This window comes from Sphaerodactylus townsendi, linkage group LG14 (assembly GCF_021028975.2).
Source record: "Sphaerodactylus townsendi isolate TG3544 linkage group LG14, MPM_Stown_v2.3, whole genome shotgun sequence".
In the NCBI taxonomy this organism is placed as follows: Eukaryota; Metazoa; Chordata; class Lepidosauria; order Squamata; family Sphaerodactylidae; genus Sphaerodactylus; species Sphaerodactylus townsendi.
Genome location: NC_059438.1, coordinates 26,813,724 through 26,835,319, shown reverse-complemented (window position 1 = coordinate 26,835,319; position 21,596 = coordinate 26,813,724). Strand labels below are relative to the sequence as shown.

Sequence of the window (21,596 nt, the reverse complement as noted above, 5' to 3'; positions counted from 1 at the left end):
GATGGAAGCCCTAAGGTGGTTTGCAAAGTCTTGCATCTTTCTAGGCTCCATCATATCTCATGACCTAAAATGGTCACCTAACATCAAAAATGTCATCAAAAAAGCACAACAAAGAATGTTCTTTCTGCGCCAACTCAGGAAGCTCAAACTGCCCAAGGAGCTGCTGATACAGTTCTACAGAGGAATCATTGGGACCTTCCGCACTTACTGTGTTGTACCGGTTTCTACTCAGGTTCAACTCAGTGTATCCGCACTACAACCGAGCTCGACGTTGTCTTGTCGCTGTTCCCCCCGCTCGGAACCGCGACATCCCTGTCGCAGTTATGAACTGCGACTCGCTGGTGGAACAAGGTCGATATCGCTTCGAAGCTTCGAAATGCGGACGCATCGAAACGACACCGCATCCATTCAACCAATCAGGAGCCGCTTCGTTCGCATGCGCAGAACGGGAGAGTCGTGACGGGTAGAGAGTGCGGCTTTTTAAATACAGTTTCCCTCACGTTTCAAAGCTACGATATCGAGATCGTTTCAAAGTGACGAGGAGAAATCACTGACTGGAAAAATTTTGGCGCCAAAGCTTCGTAGCTCCGACTACGCCGGAAGTAGTTCAGCGTGTCAATGCTACGTAGCTGCGACATACGGAAACTGTAAAAAAAAAACAAAGAACGTTCCCGTTTCCCTCCATAACACAAGCGCCAATCACGATTGAGGAGCGAAACAGGTACCCGCCCACTTAGCTCGGTTCCAGGGGGCCAAGGAAGTTGCTGTGCGGACAGCCAGGAATCGCCCCCCATTGAAGGGAACTGAGTCGACCTTCACTCCCTTTTGTAGTGCGGAAACACCCATTGAGTCTGTCATCTGCACCTCTATAACTGTGTGGTTTGGTTCTGCAACCCAACAAGATCGACACAGACTTCAGAGAATAATCAGAACTGCAGAAAAAAACAATTGCTGCTAACCTGCCTTCCATTGAGGACCTGTATACTGCACGGGTCAAAAAAAGGGCTGTGAAAATATTTACTGACCCCTCGCATCCTGGACATAAACTGTTTCAACTCTTACCCTCTAAACGTCGCTACAGAGCACTGCACACCAAGACAACTAGACATAAGAACAGTTTTTTCCCGAATGCCATCACTCTGTTAAACAAATAATTCCCTCGATAATGTTAAACTATTTATTATATACTTATTATATAATTACTGCACTACTTTTTTCATCATTCCTATTACCCATCTCCTCCCACTTATGACTGTATGACTATAGCCTGTGCTGGCATTTCATTTTATTTTACATTTTATTTTATTTTATTTTATGATTTTACATTTTATGTTTTCATTACTACTGATTGTTTCCTGATTGCTTACTAGACCTATATGACAATCATTAAGTGCTGTACCTTATGATTCTTGACAAATGTATTTTTCTTTTATGTACACTGAGAGCATATGCACCGGAGACAAATTCCTTGTGTGTCCAATCACACTTGGCCAATAAAGATTCTATTCTATTCTATTCTATTCTATTCTATTCTATTCTATTGTAGACCCCCCATTTTTTTTGCTGCCTTTTGGGAGGATGTCACATTGATGTGCAAATGCAGACAACAAGATTCCTAAATCTCTTGATTCTTTTTGTACATACAACTGGCACAGTAAGGAAAATCCATGCAGTGTTTGGAGAAGGTTTCTCCATGGCTATGCAAGGAATGAGAGATGCTGTTTGTAATCACAGTTTGAAAAGTACAATGTTTATAAGGAACTGGAGAATCTCCTAAGAAAATCTGGTATATTTCCACAGGCCAGTGAAGTCTGGTTGAGATCTGGCTATTACCAGAAGTTGATCAGCCCAGTGGTTAAAATTATAGTTGAGTTATTCATGGTGTTGTAATTTGAGCCAGAATCCTAAAAGACTCAGAGCCCCATCTTGTGGGAGTGACTACGCAGCCATGGCGGCAGATTTGCCCTACCGAGAGCATTTACCCCAGCGGAGGGGTGATTCTGCTGGCATGTGGCCACCATGCCCCTCCCCCCATGCTGGGATGTGACACTAGGTGCTGCCGGTGTAGTGAGGGTGGGCTGGGGATGTATTCAGGAGAGAAGCTGACTTTAGTGTACTCTCTCCTGGCCTTTGCCGGCATAACAATGGGAGTATCTAATACACAACATTTTTGCTTTGTGAGCGAGGAAGTGTAAGGTGGTTGCTAAAACTTGTGTTATACCAGCTCCATATAGTTTTGCATAAAGGTGAATTTTCCCACTTGTGAATGATAAACCCATGCCCTAGACCTCAATCCCACACCCTCAAGAAATTGAAGAGCAGCAGGTAAAATGAACAGAAAATAACCTTCTAGGATTTTCCTCATGTCTCTGTGGTCTTTTTTGTAATGATTTGGGGGAATTCTTAAATCCTCCCCAAATTCCACCCTCCTCAGGCACCACCCTCAAAATATTTGTAGAAGCAGTGCTGGGAACTCCCAGCTCCTTGGTATGTTTCTCACCTGGTGCTTGGCTTTTATATCCTGAACCTGTCTCTTTTGGGCTGCTGTCTTGATACCAGCAAGGTCATAACTTCGGGTGGGGTGATTCCCCCTTTTCATCTCCTGATGTCACAGGTCAGGAAGAATTGAAGACCACTACTATTAAGATGACCACCCGCTGCTATCCATGGCTCTGGGGATGGTTTGAGGCTATTTCAGCATTGGGGGTTCAGACGAAGCAAGATGTACGTAGCCTTGTTAGTGTTGACTTCTTGGGGAGGGGACACGACTGCGTGGGTGCAAGTGTTCTGGGCAGTCTTAAGAATGTGGCATGAGAGGCCTGTACTTGTTCTGGACAAAAGGCCAACATTTTTGTCTGGTTAGTTCAAATTGATGACATGAAATTCTGTTGCTACTTTAGGGGTGTCACATCACAATATTTATTTATTTACTGCATTTATTCCCAACATTTCTCCCCAGAGGGGACCCAAACTGCTTTATATCGTTCTCTCCTTTCTCCATGTTGTCTTGCTTTAGTGCCAGCGGGCGGAAGTCAGTGGGCGGAATCCCTTGGTCGATATACACCTAGCAATCTCTTTCTTGACCACCTGATCTTTATCAGCCTCCTTATTTCCACCATCTTCACCTTTCCATAGCATACAGCTCTTCCTGACCCTCAGGACGATGACATTTCTTCACAATCAGTGCAACACTTACTCAGTTTCTTGCCCCAGTTCCTCTCTCCAGTGCTTTTCCCACCCAGCAACCTATTCCCAACTCCTCTTTGATGGTTTTTCAATCTCATCTGGTGAACCAAATTAGCTTGTGCACTCCAACACACGCCAGCTGGTTGACCTTGGGCTAGTCACAGTTCTTCGGAGCTCTCTCCACCCCACCCACCTCACAGGGTGTTTGTTATTGGAGGGGGGGAAGGGAAAGGAGATTGTAAGCCCTTTTGAATCTCCTTACAGGAGAGAAATGGGGGGATATAAATCCAAAATAATCTCCTCCTCCTCCTCCTAAGTTCTTCATTCCATTTCATACGTGGCACCTGCCCTTCAGCCTCTTGCTCTTGGCCCTCTGTCCTTCTGCTTCCCAAATTCTGTCACTTCCTGCCTCAGCTTGCCCCCAGAGTGAAGGCCAACCAAGTTGACAATTCTTCCTTCCTTCACAGAAACATGAACTGCAAACAGATTTGTTTTCTGAGCAGTCCATGGCACCATTTCATCTCAGCCGAAAGGCCAGACTGCTATGAGCCCAATGAAGTAGAGAAGCTGCAGAGGAGTTGCCCCTCTGTGTAGCTGCACTACCACATTCCTGTGGTCACCGGTCCCATGGGATCTCAGTACTCTTTCTTGCTTCACCAGAGTGGTATGGTGTGCAACCACAAGGATGTGGCAGACTGGGAATCTGCCTTCGCGCATTGCAGTTCATCCTTCCTTAGAGTCTCTTGACATAAATCAGTTAACATGGACTGACTGGAATCCCTGAACTCATTTTCACCTTTTGATCTGTTAACGTGTTTATGGCATGAATCAGAGGCTGAAATACAGCACTGGCATCTCCTGGGATGATTGTGGGCTTTCGAGTCTCCTTTTTTTCATTCTTGGGTTCAGATAAAGTAGAAATTAATCAGATAGTTATCCTGTGACAGGAGTCTGCACCTAATGGCTTCAGATCCTAATGTGGTATGGAAGCAAATGTGTCTCTTAAGATGTCTTTAAAAAAAAAAGACAGAAGATATGCTAATGGAATGGCAAGAAAAGTTTTGGAGGACCTGATGGCTCCAGATCCTAATGTGGCATGGAAGCAAATGTGTCTCTTAAGATGTCATTTTTTTTTTTAAAGACAGAAGAGATGCTAATGGAATGGCAAGAAACGTTTTGGAGGGGGATCAAAAGAGCTTCTTAGAGATGCTTTACAGAAATGGGAAATGGTGGAGGTGAATAGCTGCCAGGAATCCAAGTACAACCCAATTACAGATTTATGCTGGTGCACTAAAACAATCACGTAAGGTGCTCTTCTCATCTGATGCCTGTAGCACTGTGTTCATTTGACAGATACATATGTATACAATGCTACAGACAAAAGAAGGACATGGTAGAGGTGGGGAATTATGACCAAGAGAGGCCCAGGTGCATCTTACACTTTTGGTGATTTTAGGTACGGCTGGGTCCTTACTTACATTGGATACAGAGGTTCACTTACTCATTTATTAGCCATTTTCATCTGTATAACATGACTTGAAGTGAACCATCATGCAAGTTATATACATTTTACAAATTCTGGCTATAACATCTGGCAAGCTTTTGCCCTCACTGTGTCTGCCGGCGTACCCTGAGGGCAGACTAATCAATCGTATAAAATCTCCAGCCTCTTCATCACCCTTCCAGTTCTCAATTTTCATATGATATTTGTACGAAGGCAACATCCCGATAGATATATGTGTCAGATTTCTGATCTTTGCCACAGAAGACAGTTCCACATTTCACGATTGAAAAGGGATGACACAAGGAATAAAGTTTCTCTCTCCTGTGTTTGATAAGTATAGTGCCTAGCAAATTGGCATTTCCTCTGAAGGGACAACCCTTTTTTAAAATAAGGACTATATGGCTGAAATCTAATATAATAAGATGAGAACTGTAGGATCCACAATTTATTTTGCTTTGTCTCACATTCCTCCCTGATTCCTTACTTTCTTGCTCTCCATTTTAATTGCGCTTGTATATGACACATTTGGATTGGTTTTAATGGTGTTTAAGATGTGTTTCTATTATATTTGTTTTTCATCTGTTTGCTGCCTTGGCGGCCTTGATGAGTGCAGAAAGGCAGGCAGCAAATTTTTGTAAATAAAACATAAATAATTAAACTATCACTTAACCTAGCAACAGTTCTTTCTCTTCTAGATTCAGTTGCACATATTTTTAGGCTATTATTTGGATTCCCTGTTTAGTTCTATATTCCCTATGGAATTTTGTGAATAGATTAAAAAAAACAGATGTATCAGTGAAGGATTTTAAAGCATGCTTTCATGATATAAATTTTGGGGAGTTTTATTTTGGTTCAGTTTTGTGTGTGTGTGTGGGTCTAATGAGACATAGCAACCTATTCTTTTACTTAACGCTGCTAAGTAGGAAACTTTGGATACTTTATCAAATATGTTCTCTTTCTGGATGGGGATGAACAGATGTCTAAAAAAGTACAGGATGGAACTGTAGAATGAGCAAAAGGGTAGAAGGAAAAATGTAGCAGTCATTTCCTTTTGCTTTTGGTTCAGGGGATTTGCAACATGTAGCTGCAGCGCCTAATGTAGCTCCATACTGGGTCCAGTGCTGCTCTTTAAAAAAGAGAATATATTGTTTGTTGAAATGCATATGGAAATCGTGTTGTGGGTTTTCTGGGGAGGGTAGCTATAGTCTGGAAATGTTTGCTCCTAACATTTTTCCTGCATTTATGACTGTAGAGGCCCCCCATAGTAAAATGCACCTTACATAAAAACTGTGAGAAGGCTGCTTTGTTGAAGGGAGGATATGGTAATATTAAGGGCTTCCACTGTTCAATTAATTTAATCTATATATATATAAAAAGTTAACCGTGTATTTGTTAGTGGTAGTATAACTCAGTAACTGCTGGGCCAATTCCTCTGAAAATTCCCAGCCACTATAGTCAGCCAGGCGAGAGTGTTTTTAGATGTTCACATACCTGAAATTTCACACCTGGCCCAGGTAAAACGCCTTTTCCTGGCGCTCCATGGTGAAGGACATGCAGCTGCCTGTGTGTAACTGTCACCCTTAGAATGTTCGTGCAGCTTAGAATGTTCGCTCAGATGGCCAGATATGAGCAGTGGAAACAGTACATAGGCAGTAACTCGAGTGGAAGTGAAACACATACACACAGATACACACAAGGGAGAGGGAAGGGAGGGAGAGGGAAGGGTGGCATGCAAGGGAAGAGAGGGAGGGAGAGGGAAGGGACAGAGGGGGAGGCATGCAAGGGAAGAGAAGTGAGAGAGGGGAGAGAGTGAGGGGTGGCATGCAAGGGAGGGGAGGCAGGGGCCCAGCATCTTGATATGACCCACCCACCCTAGCGGAGGGGACGGGAAGGGAAGGAGGGGGAGGGGTGGCATGATGCAAGGGAAGAGAAGTGATGGAGGGAAGAGAGTGAGGGGGCGACATGCAAGGGACAGGAGGGAGGGGCCAGGCAACCTAGATTCCCTGAATACTGTGGTTACAGTTAAGAAAACCAGGCACGCATTACTCAGGAGTAAGCTCAGTACAGCAACCGTGACATACTTTGAATGGCTGCATTGTACCCCTCCGAGGGTTTCCTCAGGACCAACACGCATTGCCACCAACCAAACTTACTCCCAGGTAAAGGATCATGACCAGCCAGCCTAGATGTGTGGGAGGGGTGCCTTTCCATTCCCCCACCCTCCAAGGAGTGCGGGCACACACATCAATGACATTGCACAGTATCAGGCTGCGTGTTTGCATGAGCTCGTACTGCTGGCCTCTGTAATTGATTTGCTGCTACTTTTCCTTTCCCATTTCACCACAATAAGCCACAGCAATGCGTGGCCGGGCCCCACTAGTTTAATTTAAATCTATACCTAAACAAGCATTCAAAGTAAAAAGAAGACCATGAAAGGGCTTCAAGCCTCTCTAGATCAATAAAATGATCAAGAAGGAGCACAGATGCTGCATCTAGGCTGCGGGTTGTAGATGTGTGTCACTTTGAACAGCCTGTGAAATATTTCTCTTCTATTATTGAAAAATTGCGGTTCTGCAGCATTTTCTTAAACTGGAAAATCCAATGGTTGTCTGCTTCTTTTGTTCAAACCAAACACAATTCTCCTATTTAAGTACAAAGTTTAATTGGTCACAGGAAAAAAAAATCTGTGTCAACTTGTCTGTTATGCCTAATAAGTAGCATTCTTTCCAGCAATCCAGCGAGCCATAAATTACTTAAACCTGCCCATGAGGCCATTCACCTCTTCAGGAGTTCTGTCCCCTGTTAATCAATAAATGGCCCTTTGCTTTCCTTATCAAACGACAGCCAGATGGTTCAATTAAATTCATGGCAGCAGGGATGGAGAATTAGCTGAGCTTATGCTGCTGATAGTCCTTTGCAGTCTGCTCTGCCAGAAGCTTCCCACCTGTTGCTGCCCCAACCCCTGAGGTCATGACCTTCTGAAATGCTGGCCAGCTGGTCACAGGAGCCATTTTGTTTTCCAGATGGAATCCATTTTAGTAGCTGCTGCTGCTTCTACTTCTGTCAACTTGCAGCCAATGGATGGCGACCCCATAGGGCTTACTAGGCGAGAGATGTCCAGACATGGTTTGCCATTGCTTGCCTCTGTGTAGCTTAGGTGATGAGATCAGGCTAGCCTGGGCTGTCCAGGTTAGGGCCAATCTTGGCTGCTCCCCTTAAAAGTGGACAACTCTACATCAAACGATTTCCTACTGGGTCTTCAGGAAATGCTCTCTATAAGCTCTGTCTGTGGGAGGAGCCCCAAAGGATTATGGGGCTTGCTATGTGAAGTAATGGACAGAGCTTCTGAGAACTGAGCGAGGACATACTGAGGAGGAGTCCCTGATAGTCTTCCAAGAAACAACAATCCCAAAGCATTACATTCTGTGTTTCAACTCAATAGTAATATTTTGTGCACAAAGAGCTGGATTCAGATCCCATAGCAACTTAAAGACAAAGATTTCCAGGGTATAAGGTTCCTTTTTCAATATTAAAAGTATTTATTAGGAGATTTTTTACAAAATCCAGGAGAGTTGGTACAGATATTTTGAACAAAAAAATCCAACTGGGGATCTATCACTTTGTCTGATACTTCCCTTCATATCTGATGAAAGGAACTTTGACTCTTGAAAGTTTATACCCTACAGATCTTATTAGTCTTTACGGTGCTGCTAGACTCAAATCTATCTTTTCTACTGCGGACCAACACAGCTATCCACTTGACCTTGCGGGGTGGCGAACCTGTGGCACTCCATATGTTCAAGGACTACAATTCCCATCAGCCCCTGCCAGCACAGCCAATTGGCCATGCTGGCAGGGGCTGATGGGAATTGTAGTCCTTGAACATATGGAGTGCCACACTGCACTAGACCTTGCGGGGTGAGCATCGGGTAACAGCAGTGGTGGGATTCAGCCAGTTCGCACTGGTTTGGTAGAACCGGTAGCTAATTTTTTTGTCTAGTTCAGCGAACCGGTTGTAATCCCATCACTGTGCCCCCCCCCCCCGGTGGCTCACTTGAGCTGGGGGGCACAGCAGCTGGCAGGCCGGTAGCTTGGCTGCCAGTCCCCAACTGGAACTGGTTGTTGAATTATTTGAATCCCACCACTGGTAACAGCTATGCATAGTCAAATATGTGATACTGATGGTTAAGGGCTGCAACATGAATCTGCTTTTTACCAAGCCTGATCCCTGACCTTAGGACAGTGGTGGGAAACCTATGGCACTCCAGATGTTCATGGACTACAATTCCCATCAGCCCCTGCCAGCATGGCCAATTGGCTGATGGGAATTGTAGTCCATGAACATCTGGAGTGTCATAGGTTCGCCACCACAGCCTTAGGATGTGCCCCAACTGGCTCTCTCAGGACTCTTTTGGAAATAAGACTGCCAACCTCCAGACGATAGGGCCTGGAGTTCTCCTGTATTTACAACTGATTTCCAAACTAGAGAAATCAGTTTCCCTGGAGAAAAGATATGCTTTGGAGAATGAACTCTATGCTGTATATTCAGGCCAAACCACCAGATCTCCAGGAATTTCCCACCCCAAACTGGCAACTTAAAATAGATAGGATCCATAACTTCGTGATGCAGAAAAAAAATGCCTTGGAGTGAGTTAACAATTTGTAGAAATGCAAAAGCTTGCAAGCTTTGTGAAAGTAAACTCAGGATTACTGGCTTGTAGCCTGCTTCTAAATTTAGGGCGATTCCCTTGACCTAAAAGAAAATGGACCTAGAGAGAAATAAGAACATAAGAAAGATCCTTGCTGGAACAGACCAGAGTCCATCTAGTCCAGCCTTCTGCTACTCACAGTGGCCCACCAGATGCCTTGGGGAGGATGTGAAAGCAATGGCCTGCTGCTGCTGCTGCTGCTGCTGCTGCTGCTGCTGCTGCTCCCGAGCACCTGGTCTGCTAAGGCATTTGCAACCTCAGATCAAGGAGGATCAAGATTGGTAGCCATAGAGCGACTTCTCCTCCATAAATCTGTCCAAGCCCCTTTTAAAGCTATCCAGGTTAGTGGCCATCACCACCTCTTATGGCTATGAATGATTGGCTATGAAGATCCCTCACCCCATCCACCGCTTTTTCAAGGCCCTCTTTCTCTGGCCTTTTCCAATGGATAACAACGGTATAGATCTCTTGAGTGCTGTGTCCTAAGTCACTTCCAGGTGTCCCCTTTGAAAAGTTCTTATCTCCGCAATAGACCAAATTGTTCAAATTATCAAGGCCATCCCATATCGGCAGCTAAGCGTGCCTCCAGCAGGCCAAAAGAGGGAAAGGCGTGTGGCTCACTGTTGATATTGGACTGAAACAAGGTGAGGTAAAGTCCATCTTACAACAAATAAGCATTTAAACATTAGCTGACTGGACTTCTGCAAGGGTGGTGGCGAGCAGGCCGGCCAGTTTTGGGGCTCAAGGAATCCCCTTGACAGGCTGAGTACAAATGGATGCCTGACTGTGGCGCTGTCCAGAAGAAACACAAACTATATTTTTTAGCCAGCTTCAGATTTAGCTATGAGATATCAACATGTTTGCAAGTAGTGCCAAAATATCACAAAGAAGGCCTTTTCCTCACTGCCGGAAAAGAGATAGTAGTTTTGGCTTCATTCTCATTTTTTGAGAAGAGATATAGATGCTGTATGTTTATTACACAGTACCCAGGTCAGGTCTGGTCTCTACCCTTTGTCGCAGTCAGATGTGAGAGTGGGGTTTTTTTTTGGGGGGGGGGGGAGTGTTCTCTTCAATTCCCTAGTGGCCCATTCAGATTGTGACTATGACATTTGTGAGGAAGGGGTTTCATTTTCTTATGGGCTAAAGTGGAAGTATCCTGAGGATGGCTGGAAGTGAAAGAGCTGATACATATCATGCCCTTGAGTCTTTCGTAAATGATGTTGCCAGAGTTAAGAAACTGGCAATTTAAATAGTTAAATAAGTTTATTAATTTGAGGGGCAGCAATATTTGAATGCCAACACACAGCTCTAAAGGGATATCAAGTGACTAATAACCCCCTCTTTTTTCCTTCTTCTTCTTGAACAGTATTCAGGTTTCCAACAAACGGCAGACAAGTGCTTCATTTGTGGACACCTCATAATGGAAATGGTAAGACCACAGAGCTCCTAGGTGTCAAACTCGCGGCCCTCCAGATGTTATGGACTACAGTTCCCATCATCCCCTGCCAGCATCATGCCTGACAGTATCATGCCTCCATGCTAAGCAAAAGGGGAAGGTACACACCAAAGTGAAAATGAAGAAAACTTGTACCAACAGGCCACAATGATGACTTCAAAAAATTAGTTCTCCCACTGGAGTAGCAATTTACTTTCAAGTAACCAAAATAATTTTATAATTTTACAAACAGTAACCAAATGTTTTGGAAAAAATTGTTTACATTCTCCCATTGGAGTAATATATATAAACACAAGTTAGAATGGCATGGCAATGGTCCTACATTTCGAGAGGCATAAAAATAAACCAATTGCAGAGCATTGTCCCCCCTGATTGTAACCATTATTGTACTTTGAAAAACTCTGACCTGCCTTTAACAGCCTTGAAGTTTAACGAGGCCAGTTGGTTAATTATCTAGAATCTGGCTAGGCTGTTATATTCATATTTAGATTACATTGCCGTGCCGTTCTAACTTGTGTTTATATATATTACTCCAATGGGAGAATGTAAACAATTTTTTCCAAAACATTTGGTTACTGTTAGTAAAATTATAAAATTATTTTGGTTACTTGAAAGTAAATTGCTACTCCAGTGGGAGAACTGATTTTTTGAAGTCATCATTGTGGCCTGTTGGTACAAGTTTTCTTCATTTTCACTGACTGTATCATGCCAGCATCATCCTGGCAGGGGATGATGGGAACTATAGTCCATAACATCTGGAGGGCCGCGAGTTTGACACCTGTAGGTATAGAATATATGGGGGCTGTATTCTTTCATGCACGCTGACCTGCATAACATTGGTCTTTGTTGAGGTGCAATTCCTCCCCATCCTCAACCTTCCGGTTTCCTCCTTGGAACCCCAACTCTTTCACATAATATAAAATTGGACTTCTTTGTTGGACTGCTGTTGATCTGAAAAGCGCTGAAAGCCTTCTGAGACCGTTTTGTCCCGCAGATGCTGTCTGATGAAACGTTCTCTCTTTACAGCCACACAGAATGGTCCTATAGAGGATCTTCCTTTGCCTGTTTAATATCTTTCCTGCCTGAAAGTGGCTGCTCTTTGATACCAGCAATGATGCAGAAAAGGTTTCGTGGCAGTCGAACAAAGAGTAGGGGAGGAGGATGCTGGGTGGGCAGGTGTATGAGTGCTGATCCTGACCAGGATTCCACCCGTCTCAGCCTGTTGACTTCGATGGACGTAACTCTGCTTAGATTGGTGCTGTAAGCCTCTGACACATCCATTTTAAGCCGGTTTTCCCACAGGGAGGAGGGCAGGGCAGGAAGTTGATTTTAGATTTTAGAAAAATTATTTTCTCTCCCCCCCACCCTCCCCACATAAATAGTCGGGGTCTAGAGCATGCTACTCTTCCTCCATTCTTGCTCACTAGCAGAAAAGGATTGTGGGAGAATTTTGTGTACTCATCACACTCAAAAGACAGACGTGGGAGATTGAATTACAAACCCCTCTTCCTCTCCCTGCTGATCTGGTTCCCCTGGGCCTTGCAGCCCACTGGCAACGAAGTTACAGTACAATTTTAAGTCTCAACCCTCAGTTGAAGATCCAGCCATTTAGCAGTCCCTCTCCCAAGTGCCTTAGAATTTTCCATTTTGAAAAGTACTCACTTTTTAAGGGATAGACCTAATGAGAGAGAGAGAGAAAGCATTCTATGAACCCTTTGAATGTCTGTTTGCAGATCCTTCAGGCTCTTGGGAAGTCGTACCATCCGGGCTGTTTCCGCTGTGTGGTGTGTAACGAATGTCTGGACGGCGTTCCTTTTACTGTAGATGTGGAGAATAATATTTACTGTGTCAAAGACTATCACACGTGAGTACGGGAAGCGGTTTTTTGTCTTGCTTTGGGAGAGGGAAGACGTTTCTGTCTTAGTGGAGAAAGGGCTGGCTTGGTCTTGTTGGGCCACACTTAAGAGCAAGGGAATATCCGTTGTTCAGCCCAGTTTTAAACTGTCTAGAACGGACACCGGTATTCACTTACCCAACACGTCTGTGTTCTGCCTTTCTTCCATCGTGGAATTCAAGGCAGGGTTGATCAGGTTCCTAGCCAGTTCCCCATCACACTAGTGACAAGACCAAGACCAGCTGAGAACCATCCAGGTTGCTGTGCATGTGTCCAGAACTATATACTCCTGAGGTTCTCAGAAAGTGGTCTTGTATGCCAGTCTGGAATTATACAGGGGGCCAGTCTCAACTAATGTATCCATCAAGTCTCTGTTTGCCCCAATTCAACATGTGTGTGCATTGATATGGCTAGATCAGTTTCAATTCCATGCGGCTTTCTCTTCAGGGATAGCCTTCATGAAATACAATTGCTCACGTTCAGTTCTCACCAGTGTTATGGGCCAATTGGCCATGCTGGCAGGAGCTGATGGGAATTGTAGTTCATGAACATCTGGAGAGCCGCAGGTTGCAGATCCCTGGGCTAGATGTAAGCTTCCCCAACAGAGCAAATAATGACTCCCTGGGTGGTTCTGGGTCAGAAACGAAGTGAGGAGGCCTAATCCTCTTGTGCAATCCAGTCCCCATCCAAATTTGGTCCCTGCACACCAGGAAAGTATGGAGCTCCCAGATCATATCTTGGTGACATTCCTGGGGAAATAAAAATTATCTGTCCTTACACCTTGTGCACAACATCCTACTGAGGGCTCAAACCAGCCTCTTGCTTGTACTGCTTTCCCAGTGAAAGGGATTATCATGCTTCTGGCAGGCTACGTGGTGTGGTAACTGGTGGGCTTCATTCGGCCCTGCTGCACTACACAGGTCTGCATTCTGTGGGGAAAAGCCAGATAGGCAAGGATGTGTGATTGAATTTCAACTGAACTCAGACTTTCAAGGACTGCCTTTACTCCCCTAGGCCTTCAGTACTTCCTTGGCATTTGGAATTTCAGTCCCACCTCTAAAGACTGAGAAACGTTGCTTGTTTCTTTAGTCCTAGGGCTAATTTACATGGATTTTATTAATAAGTAGAAGGATGCCTTCTAAACAGGATCCTGGGAGATGCCTAAGAGTGAGGGACCTTCAAGCCACCTCCCACATTACCGTTCGAAAATGTAGCTGTTATTAACATGCTGGCTTTTGACAAAACTGTCTCAAGTGTGTCTTAATTTCTCTCTCTTTTAATCCTAGGGTTTTTGCGCCTAAGTGTGCTTCCTGTAACCAGCCAATATTACCAGCACAGGTATGGTTCTTCATTCATTGTCCAGTTTTCGGAGCTTTACTGCTCCACTTGTGCCCCACTCATCCTATAGCAGTTAGTGCTCCTGAATTCCTATTAGTCCACACAAATACACAAACATATATACATGGAGAGAGAGAGAGAGAGAGAGAGAGAGAGAATGAATTCTATGTGTGAGCAGAAAAAGGGCCCCTCAAGTGTCACAGGTGGAGGGGTACTCATAGTTGTAGAGCTGACGGAAGCTTGCCAGGATCTCCACCGCTGACCCTGTGCATGTGCAGTCCTGTGTGTGCCTACACAGAAGACCACTCGATGAAAAACGCTTAAGTGCAACATGGCTTTTCATCAGCACAGGGCCAACACATGCAGGAAGTGTCCACCTATAATATATGTTCCCTTCATGTGATCAGGGACATTTGGACAGCAGGATCCCTGATCATGGAGGGAGACCACATACACATCTTTCTCCCTGCATAGGCACAATGTTGATGAGCTGGTAAAAAGGGGGCAGAGTTGGCAGGATGGGGCCAGCACGCTTATACCTGCTTCTCCCTCTCTACTGGCTAAATAAGTGGAAAGGTCAAGCGCTCAGGGCTAGAGTGGGTTCCTCAATTGTGCAGAACAGTTGCTTTTTAAAAATCATTTTTTACTTCATGCACTGCTTCTCACAAGGAAAGTTACCCTTTTGACAAAAGAGTAGAATGAAAGAGGGGGATGATGCATCCCCTGAAACTGGTTTCCAAGTTTTGCTAGAAGCACAGAATGTGCAAAAGGCCGGGCAAAACAGGGTTCCGCCATTTTGGGGTGAGGAGGGGGGAAAAGACACAAGGTTGCCAAATCTTCCAACTTAATCTGCTCTCTACCTCAAACCAGGGTTCCGAAGAGACCATCCGGGTGGTGTCAATGGACAGAGATTACCATGTGGAATGTTACCACTGTGAGGTAAATTTTAGATCTTCTTAGCAGCATTCCTGTACTGGGAAGTCACTGCCTTCTCTTGCTGAGTCAGAGTGACTTTTCCCCGTGGTTGATTCAAAGCCAGAGCTGTAGTTTTAGCCTTGGCTTCCTCCCATGGGGAAGGAGACCAAAGGCATCTATAGACCCAAGGATAGTCAATGCAATACAATAACCTTTATTAGGCATAAATTACGATCTGACCAGACAAATTGACAAAAGTAAAACTGATTGTCAGAAAGAAATAGAAGTTAAAACTTCTATAAAATATATAAAAAAGAAAAAATGGATAAAAGCATAAATTTACAATGTTAAAAATATAAATACGTATTAAAAGGCCCATGGTTATAGCTCTTTTGAAGAATGTGCAGATACCTGTAAAAGAAACTTTGCAACTTCTTCAGGAATCTCAGCATCACTACTATTGAGAAAGAAATCCAAGTTAGATGCCACTATGACCCCAGATTTGTCAGCGGATACACTGCAAAGCAAGGGGCTTCTAACTTTTTTGTATTTTGGGCAAACAAATAGAATATGGCTGATTGATTCCAGCTGATTCAGGCAGAGATCACAGACCCAAGAATAGTCAGTCCACCGGTCACCTTTGGTCATGATGATCCAAGTCATAGAGTTGCCTCTTGGAGCATATCCATGCTGAATGCTCACTCGAAGAAGGATGCTCTTCGCTTTTAAAACTGTATGTCACCTTTATGCCCCCAAAGGGGATTCAGAGTTAGCATTATACTAGGTGCCCTTCCCATGTTTTATTCCATGTTTTATCCTCCTGGAACTCAGGATAGCATGCATAGTGTAGTGGTTAAGAGCAGGTAAATTCTAATCTGGAGAACCGGGTTTGATTCCCCCCTCCGCCACCTGAGTGGCAGGGGCTAATCTGGTGAACCAGATGTGTTTCCATACTCCTACATTCCTGCTGGGTGACCTTGGGCTAGTCACAGTTCTTCGTAACTCTCTCAGCCCCACCTACCTCACAAGGTGTCTGTTTTGGGGAGAGGAAGGGAAAGGAGCTTGTAAGCCATCTTGAGTCTCCTTACAGGAGAGAAAGGTGGGGTTTAAATCCAAACTCTTCTCCTCCTCCTCTTCTTCTTCTCCCTATTTATCCTCACAACTGAGAAATAATGAGTGTAGCAAACAGACTTCATGGGATAGTGATGTACTGAACCCAGGCCCAGCCAAATACTTTAGCCGCCATGCTGCACCAAGTCATCAGCTAAGATGTGTGCATTTGTGTGTGCTCCTCTTTCTCGTAGGTCTGTGGGCTGCAGCTCAATGACGAAGAAGGCCGCCGATGCTATCCTTTGGAGGGACACCTGCTTTGCCACACCTGTCACATCCGGCGCCTTGGCCTTAAAGTGCCACCTCCCCCACTTCCAGGGTATCCGATGCACATCCCAGAATTCTGAGCCCTGTCCAGAAGGATGCTCCCCTGGGGGAGGAGCTCGACACTTACAACTTTTCCCTTTTTTTAAAAAAAAAAAAGACGAAGCAGATGAGTTATTTATTACATCAAAGACAGAGAAGAGGAGAGCGCCTCTCTAAGGGTACTGTCTGCGTGCAGGCCTGAGGATGCATCCATGTTCCATTTACTTAAATAATTCCTCGTCAGACTCTGGGTACTTGAAAAGAAAAAGGAACAAAAGGTGCACCACTCAGATGTGAATGTAAAACATTTTTGAATGCTGCAGTACAAAAAGGGCCACCTTTGACCTTGGGACTGGGATGATTTGGGTCCCAACAGAGCATCTTTACCCCTTTAAGCAGAGCAGCAAGCAAGGCAAGAGGAGTGCTGGCCCAGGCCTTGTTTTGCAGCCCGGACTAAGGAATTAAAAACCTACCCTTGCTGTCAAGGAGGCTGAGAGGCTTTGCTGGAAGTTGAGTTACTCCGTTTATAATGGCTTTCCAATTCACACATGGTTTTAAAAGAAGGAAGGTATTCTGTACTGTTTTTCTACCTAGGGTCGATTCCGCACAGCATAATTATACTGGGTTACATTTGGGTATTTTAAAAACCGCGTCAGTTTTATCCTGGTTTCTCCCTTCGCATGGGTGCCTGTTTCCATGAAGGAATCGAGTTAAGACCAGGAGGAAATACTCCGATTTGTTTTGCACAAGCCCAGGTTTTTTGTATTTACACCGCAAGCGGCCCAAGCGCGCATCTTCCTAGCTACACGCTCTGAGCAACCAGTACATGTGCAGAAAAGAAAACAGGGACATTTTTGAGACTAGACTCCTGATTAACTCCTAATTAACCCAAGCAAAATGGCACTTGATCAATACCATGAGCAGAAAACGAGCTTGGGGGAACATTTCAGGAAGGGCGGGCTGCCACGCCGGCTGGCAGCTCAGCAAAGATGAAACTGACATGACATTAGGTGGGGAGATCAGGTGGGGTTAGGAAAATAAACCAGTTTTGCTCCCGTGGTGTTTGCACAGAAGCAGACTCAATGCAGGGTCTTGTAAAAAGATCGCGATTTTAGCGGTTTTTGAAAAACGGGATAAGGGAAATATCGCGGGACTAACCCACTTTAGGACTGGGTTCTGTTCCAACTTCTTGGCCGAACCGGGATATTTCCCTGCCTCAGCCCAGGATATTTGGACCGTGCGGAATTGACCTATGTAGTTTTATTTCCCTGTGTTCCCACACCTTTCCATCAATAGAGATATGGAGTGCTTGTTGTATAGTAAGGATGGTACACATGTGGCTACAAAATGTATCCTTTCAGGCTTCCAACACATAAAAGTTACATCAGAGGAATTCTAGGATGCATGGGACCACCCCCCGCCCCCTGCCCCTACACACGAAGGAAAAGAAAAGAAGTTCCAGTGGCAGGACAGAGGTGGCAGATGGCTGAGGCTGCCACTCCACGTAGGAGATCACTGGTGACTCACAGCTGCTTTAGCTGGCTGTCGCGATGAGTGCAGTGACTTAGGATAGCCTGTCTGGGAGCTGAGATGTTGCAGAGCAATGTTCATTTGCTGATTGCAGATCCAGTGCTTAATAGAGAGGTGGTAACGGAAAGATGTCCCGAGGCAAGGCAGTACTTTGCAACTTTGCCTGGTGCTGTTTGTGGTGTCTGTCGGGCATCCGCCCTAGCAACGTGACTTTTGCCGTCTGGCTGTCACTGCATCCTATTCAGCAGTAGGTGATTGGCTACTCATTCCCAAGTAATGGCCGTAGTTTGTCAGATGCAAATAGAGCAAAGTCCCATCACCCCTTCTGTTCAGATATGAAGTTGGGAGGGGTGTTGCAAATATGAAGGTCAGTTGGAGTCAGAATGCAGTGATACAATGCAATGGCACAAAGCAAAACAGTAAGGGCTGTTTGACAGTGGAATTGCTGTCTCAAAGTGTGGTGAGGAGCAGCAGTGGCGTAGTGGTTAAGAGCAGGTGTACTCTAATCTGGAGAAACCGAGTTTGATTCCCCGCTCTGCCGCCTGAGCTGTAGAGGCTTATCTGTGGAGGTGACCTTGGGCTAGTCACAGCTCTAGCTCTCTCAGCCCAGGGGACATATGGGGTCAAATGTCCCTGGGCTGTGGCCATTCAGTCATGTGGAGGGGGGGTTGGAAAATGTTCAGCCCCCCACACCCTTCCTCTTTCCCCCCAGGTCCATACACTGACTTCAAGACCTGGTGCAAAAAAAGTAGTTTCGTCCTGGTGGGGGAGGGCTGCCGCTCATATGGGGGACGGGGGGACGGGGGGGGGAAGAAAACTCAGATTTTGCACTGGGTTGCATTTCCCCTAGATATGCCTCTGGTTGGACTTGATGGCCCCTGAAATCCCTTCCAACTCTATGATTCTGTGATTATATAATTAGCTTTATTAAAGCTGGGAGATTTGTATACAGTGACTGGGAGACCACCATGGAAGACTCTGCCGAGGAAGGCAATGGCAAACTACCTCACTTGCCTTGCAAGCCCCTTGCTGGAGTTGCCATGATGTTGTATGTGCATGTACATAAAGAGAGCAGAATTCCATGTCCCTATTCAGTCTGGGGGACCGGTATGTTTACTGTCCTGAACTTGTTGATGAGTTCCCTCTCAGCAGTCTTCTCCATTGTACCTCTGCATTTTTAATTGAACTGGTCCTTCCTGGCAACACTCTTGAAACTTTCTGGTCTGGATAGAAGGGCTGATGTTTCTTCATTCCTATTTGCATCTGATGAAGAGCACTTTGACTCACAAAAGCTTATACTGTGGAAAACTATGTTGGTCTTTGAGGAGCTACTGGACTCAAATTTTACTCTACTAGTACAAACTGACATGAATATCCACCTGACACTTAAGTGATTAATCTTTTCATTCCCTTCCTGCTAATTCCTTTAGTAGCCTTTCTGCCTGTGTAAACCTCCCCTTCTTTGCCATCATTAGGTTTATAGGGTTGGATCCAGCCAGTTTTTTCACTCACTGTCACTCAGTTCTCCTTCATACTTCAGCCCACAACCCATGTGACTTTTGTCTTTGTGATCCTCAGCATTGCCTTTTTGAGTGGCCAAAGAGGAGGACTCCTTCCTGTTTTCACTAGCAAAAGAAGCTGGTTGGATCCAACCAATGTTTTGTTCTTAAAACGCAGCAGATTTATGTTGTGGTTTCAGCTGCAGGCGTGCTTTTCCCCACAAAGGTATTTAGAGCTGGTTCTATAGTGAATCCTCACATGCCCCAAGCCCAGCTCCGGAGAAGCCTGTGGCTTGTGGCTGCATTAATAACACTGAACTCCATTGCACTATTTGCACAGCTACTCTGATAAGATGATTTTATAACACGAAGGGAACAAGGGACCCTTCCACAAGCCCAGAGCCATTTCCCAGTGGGCCTTTAACAGTTTCACCTTCCCCCCCACCTTCCCCCCAGCATAGCAGCTCAGGAAGAATAGAAATTAGTCCTGCTGTGTTTAACAAGGGGGATGTGCATTTAAGACATCAAGAAACTATCTCCACTATCTAGCAAGAGAGCAGCTCATTTAGTACCACTTGGGAAGAGGAGCAGGTAAGCCCTGGGAAGCAGATGGGTGGATGGTAAAGTTGGTAACAAGTATCCACTGTCCACTGGTTTATCAGCCTGGCATGCCAATTTTTGACAAATGCCAATTTTTGACAAATTCAGCCTTGGAGTCTCTGCTCTGGGCCTATCCAATCTTGTAGCTTGTGAACACACTGGCATATTTCCTAGAGAATGTCCATAGAGGGCACATTTTCCTATTTTGCCTGATCTTTTACCAAAACCTCAGAACTCTGGGGCAATATGTTTCTTCCATATAGGAAGGTCAGGTCTGTCTTGGTTTCTGTCTGTTCTTAATATGTCAAGTTATCTACTGTACATTGGGAAGCACACATGACAATTGCTGTTTTATCACACCTCTTTGCCATCTTGTAAGGATGAACTGACCCTTTCAGTCTTAATCACGTATTGCTGTCTTCCTCAAATAGTGTTTGCATTTTCTGCTGCTAGATATGTTGGGCCGGATTTCCCATCTGTGTAAACTGAAAGTCCTCCAGTTGCTTCAGAAGAACCCAGATGGCCAAGTTGGAATCAAATGCTTCCACTTTCTTGTTGTCAAGGGAGAAGAACCCAGTGACTAAAAGGCTGATGGAATTCTATTTTTGGAATTATATGGGGGAAAACGAAAGAGCGCTAGAGAGGTGTCAAGTTCATTCATGAAAAAGATGATTGACTGGGACTCCTTTTTTCAACTCCAAACACTATAAAAGGACTGGGAAGAATGTACCTGCACTTACTATGGTGAGAGGGAATGCTATAGGTCAGGGACAGCTTCTGCACATGTGCAGAGAAATGTTGGGGGCCCTTGGTGCTGCCTCAATGCAACAGATCCCGGCTTCCTCCCCCACGCCACCATGACTGCAGTACTGCGGTTTCGGAGTGGGATGATCAACACATCTTGCAAGTGGTTGTAATTCATGCCTCACTCTGTAAGAATTCCTTGTGTGGCACACGCTTTTCCCCCCTCTGAGCCTTTACCATGACGTGCACAAGTTTTTGATCATGGATTGGGACCTAGCCCATCGAAAACAGAAGGGAATTAAAATCCATTTCTCACACAAACATTTCCGGCTGGGGGATCTAAAGATGGGAACAGAAGCTCGTTTCACCTGCACCCTCTTGTCCAACATCTTGATCGTTTTTAGTGGCAAATATGTCAATTCGAGTTCCTGCCTTAATTCTCAGCAGGTAGCACGCTATCGAAAATATGTACATAACACTACTGTGTTCATCCGCTAGACCGGAGTAATGTTTAATTTCACTTTATGAAAATGTTTCAGTTTTGTTCCTAGCCGTTCTCCATGGCTCCGTGTTTTTGTGTAAATGCTGAACATTTTATTTCTTGCAGTCTGTCCCCACCAGAATGGAGCTGTTGTCATTCCGTTGTGTGGTTCTGCCTGCAGCAGAATGGGGTGGCTTGCGTTGCTTGCTTCTTTAGTTTATCTTTTAAAAAAAAAAAGAGAGTGAGCAATCTTGCTTGGACTTCTTGGATTTTACTACAGCAAACAAAGAGCTCCATCAGCAAATGGTGTACTGTATATGAAAT

At 44.9% G+C, this 21,596-nt stretch overlaps 1 protein-coding gene across 2 annotated transcripts in view; it reads left to right on the top strand.

Moving 5' to 3' along the window:
• Positions 1-18,484, top strand: part of LOC125443562 (WT1 interacting protein) — a 64,189-nt gene extending 45,705 nt beyond the window's left edge. For both annotated transcript variants that reach the window (XM_048515774.1, XM_048515773.1), the window contains 5 exons: positions 10,766-10,828; positions 12,589-12,719; positions 14,036-14,087; positions 14,958-15,026; positions 16,307-18,484. In XM_048515774.1, coding sequence (XP_048371731.1) covers positions 10,766-10,828; positions 12,589-12,719; positions 14,036-14,087; positions 14,958-15,026; positions 16,307-16,459 — 468 coding nt within the window. In that variant the 3' untranslated portion in view covers positions 16,460-18,484. The remainder of the gene's footprint in view (positions 1-10,765; positions 10,829-12,588; positions 12,720-14,035; positions 14,088-14,957; positions 15,027-16,306) is intronic.
• Positions 18,485-21,596: the final 3,112 nt, after the last annotated feature.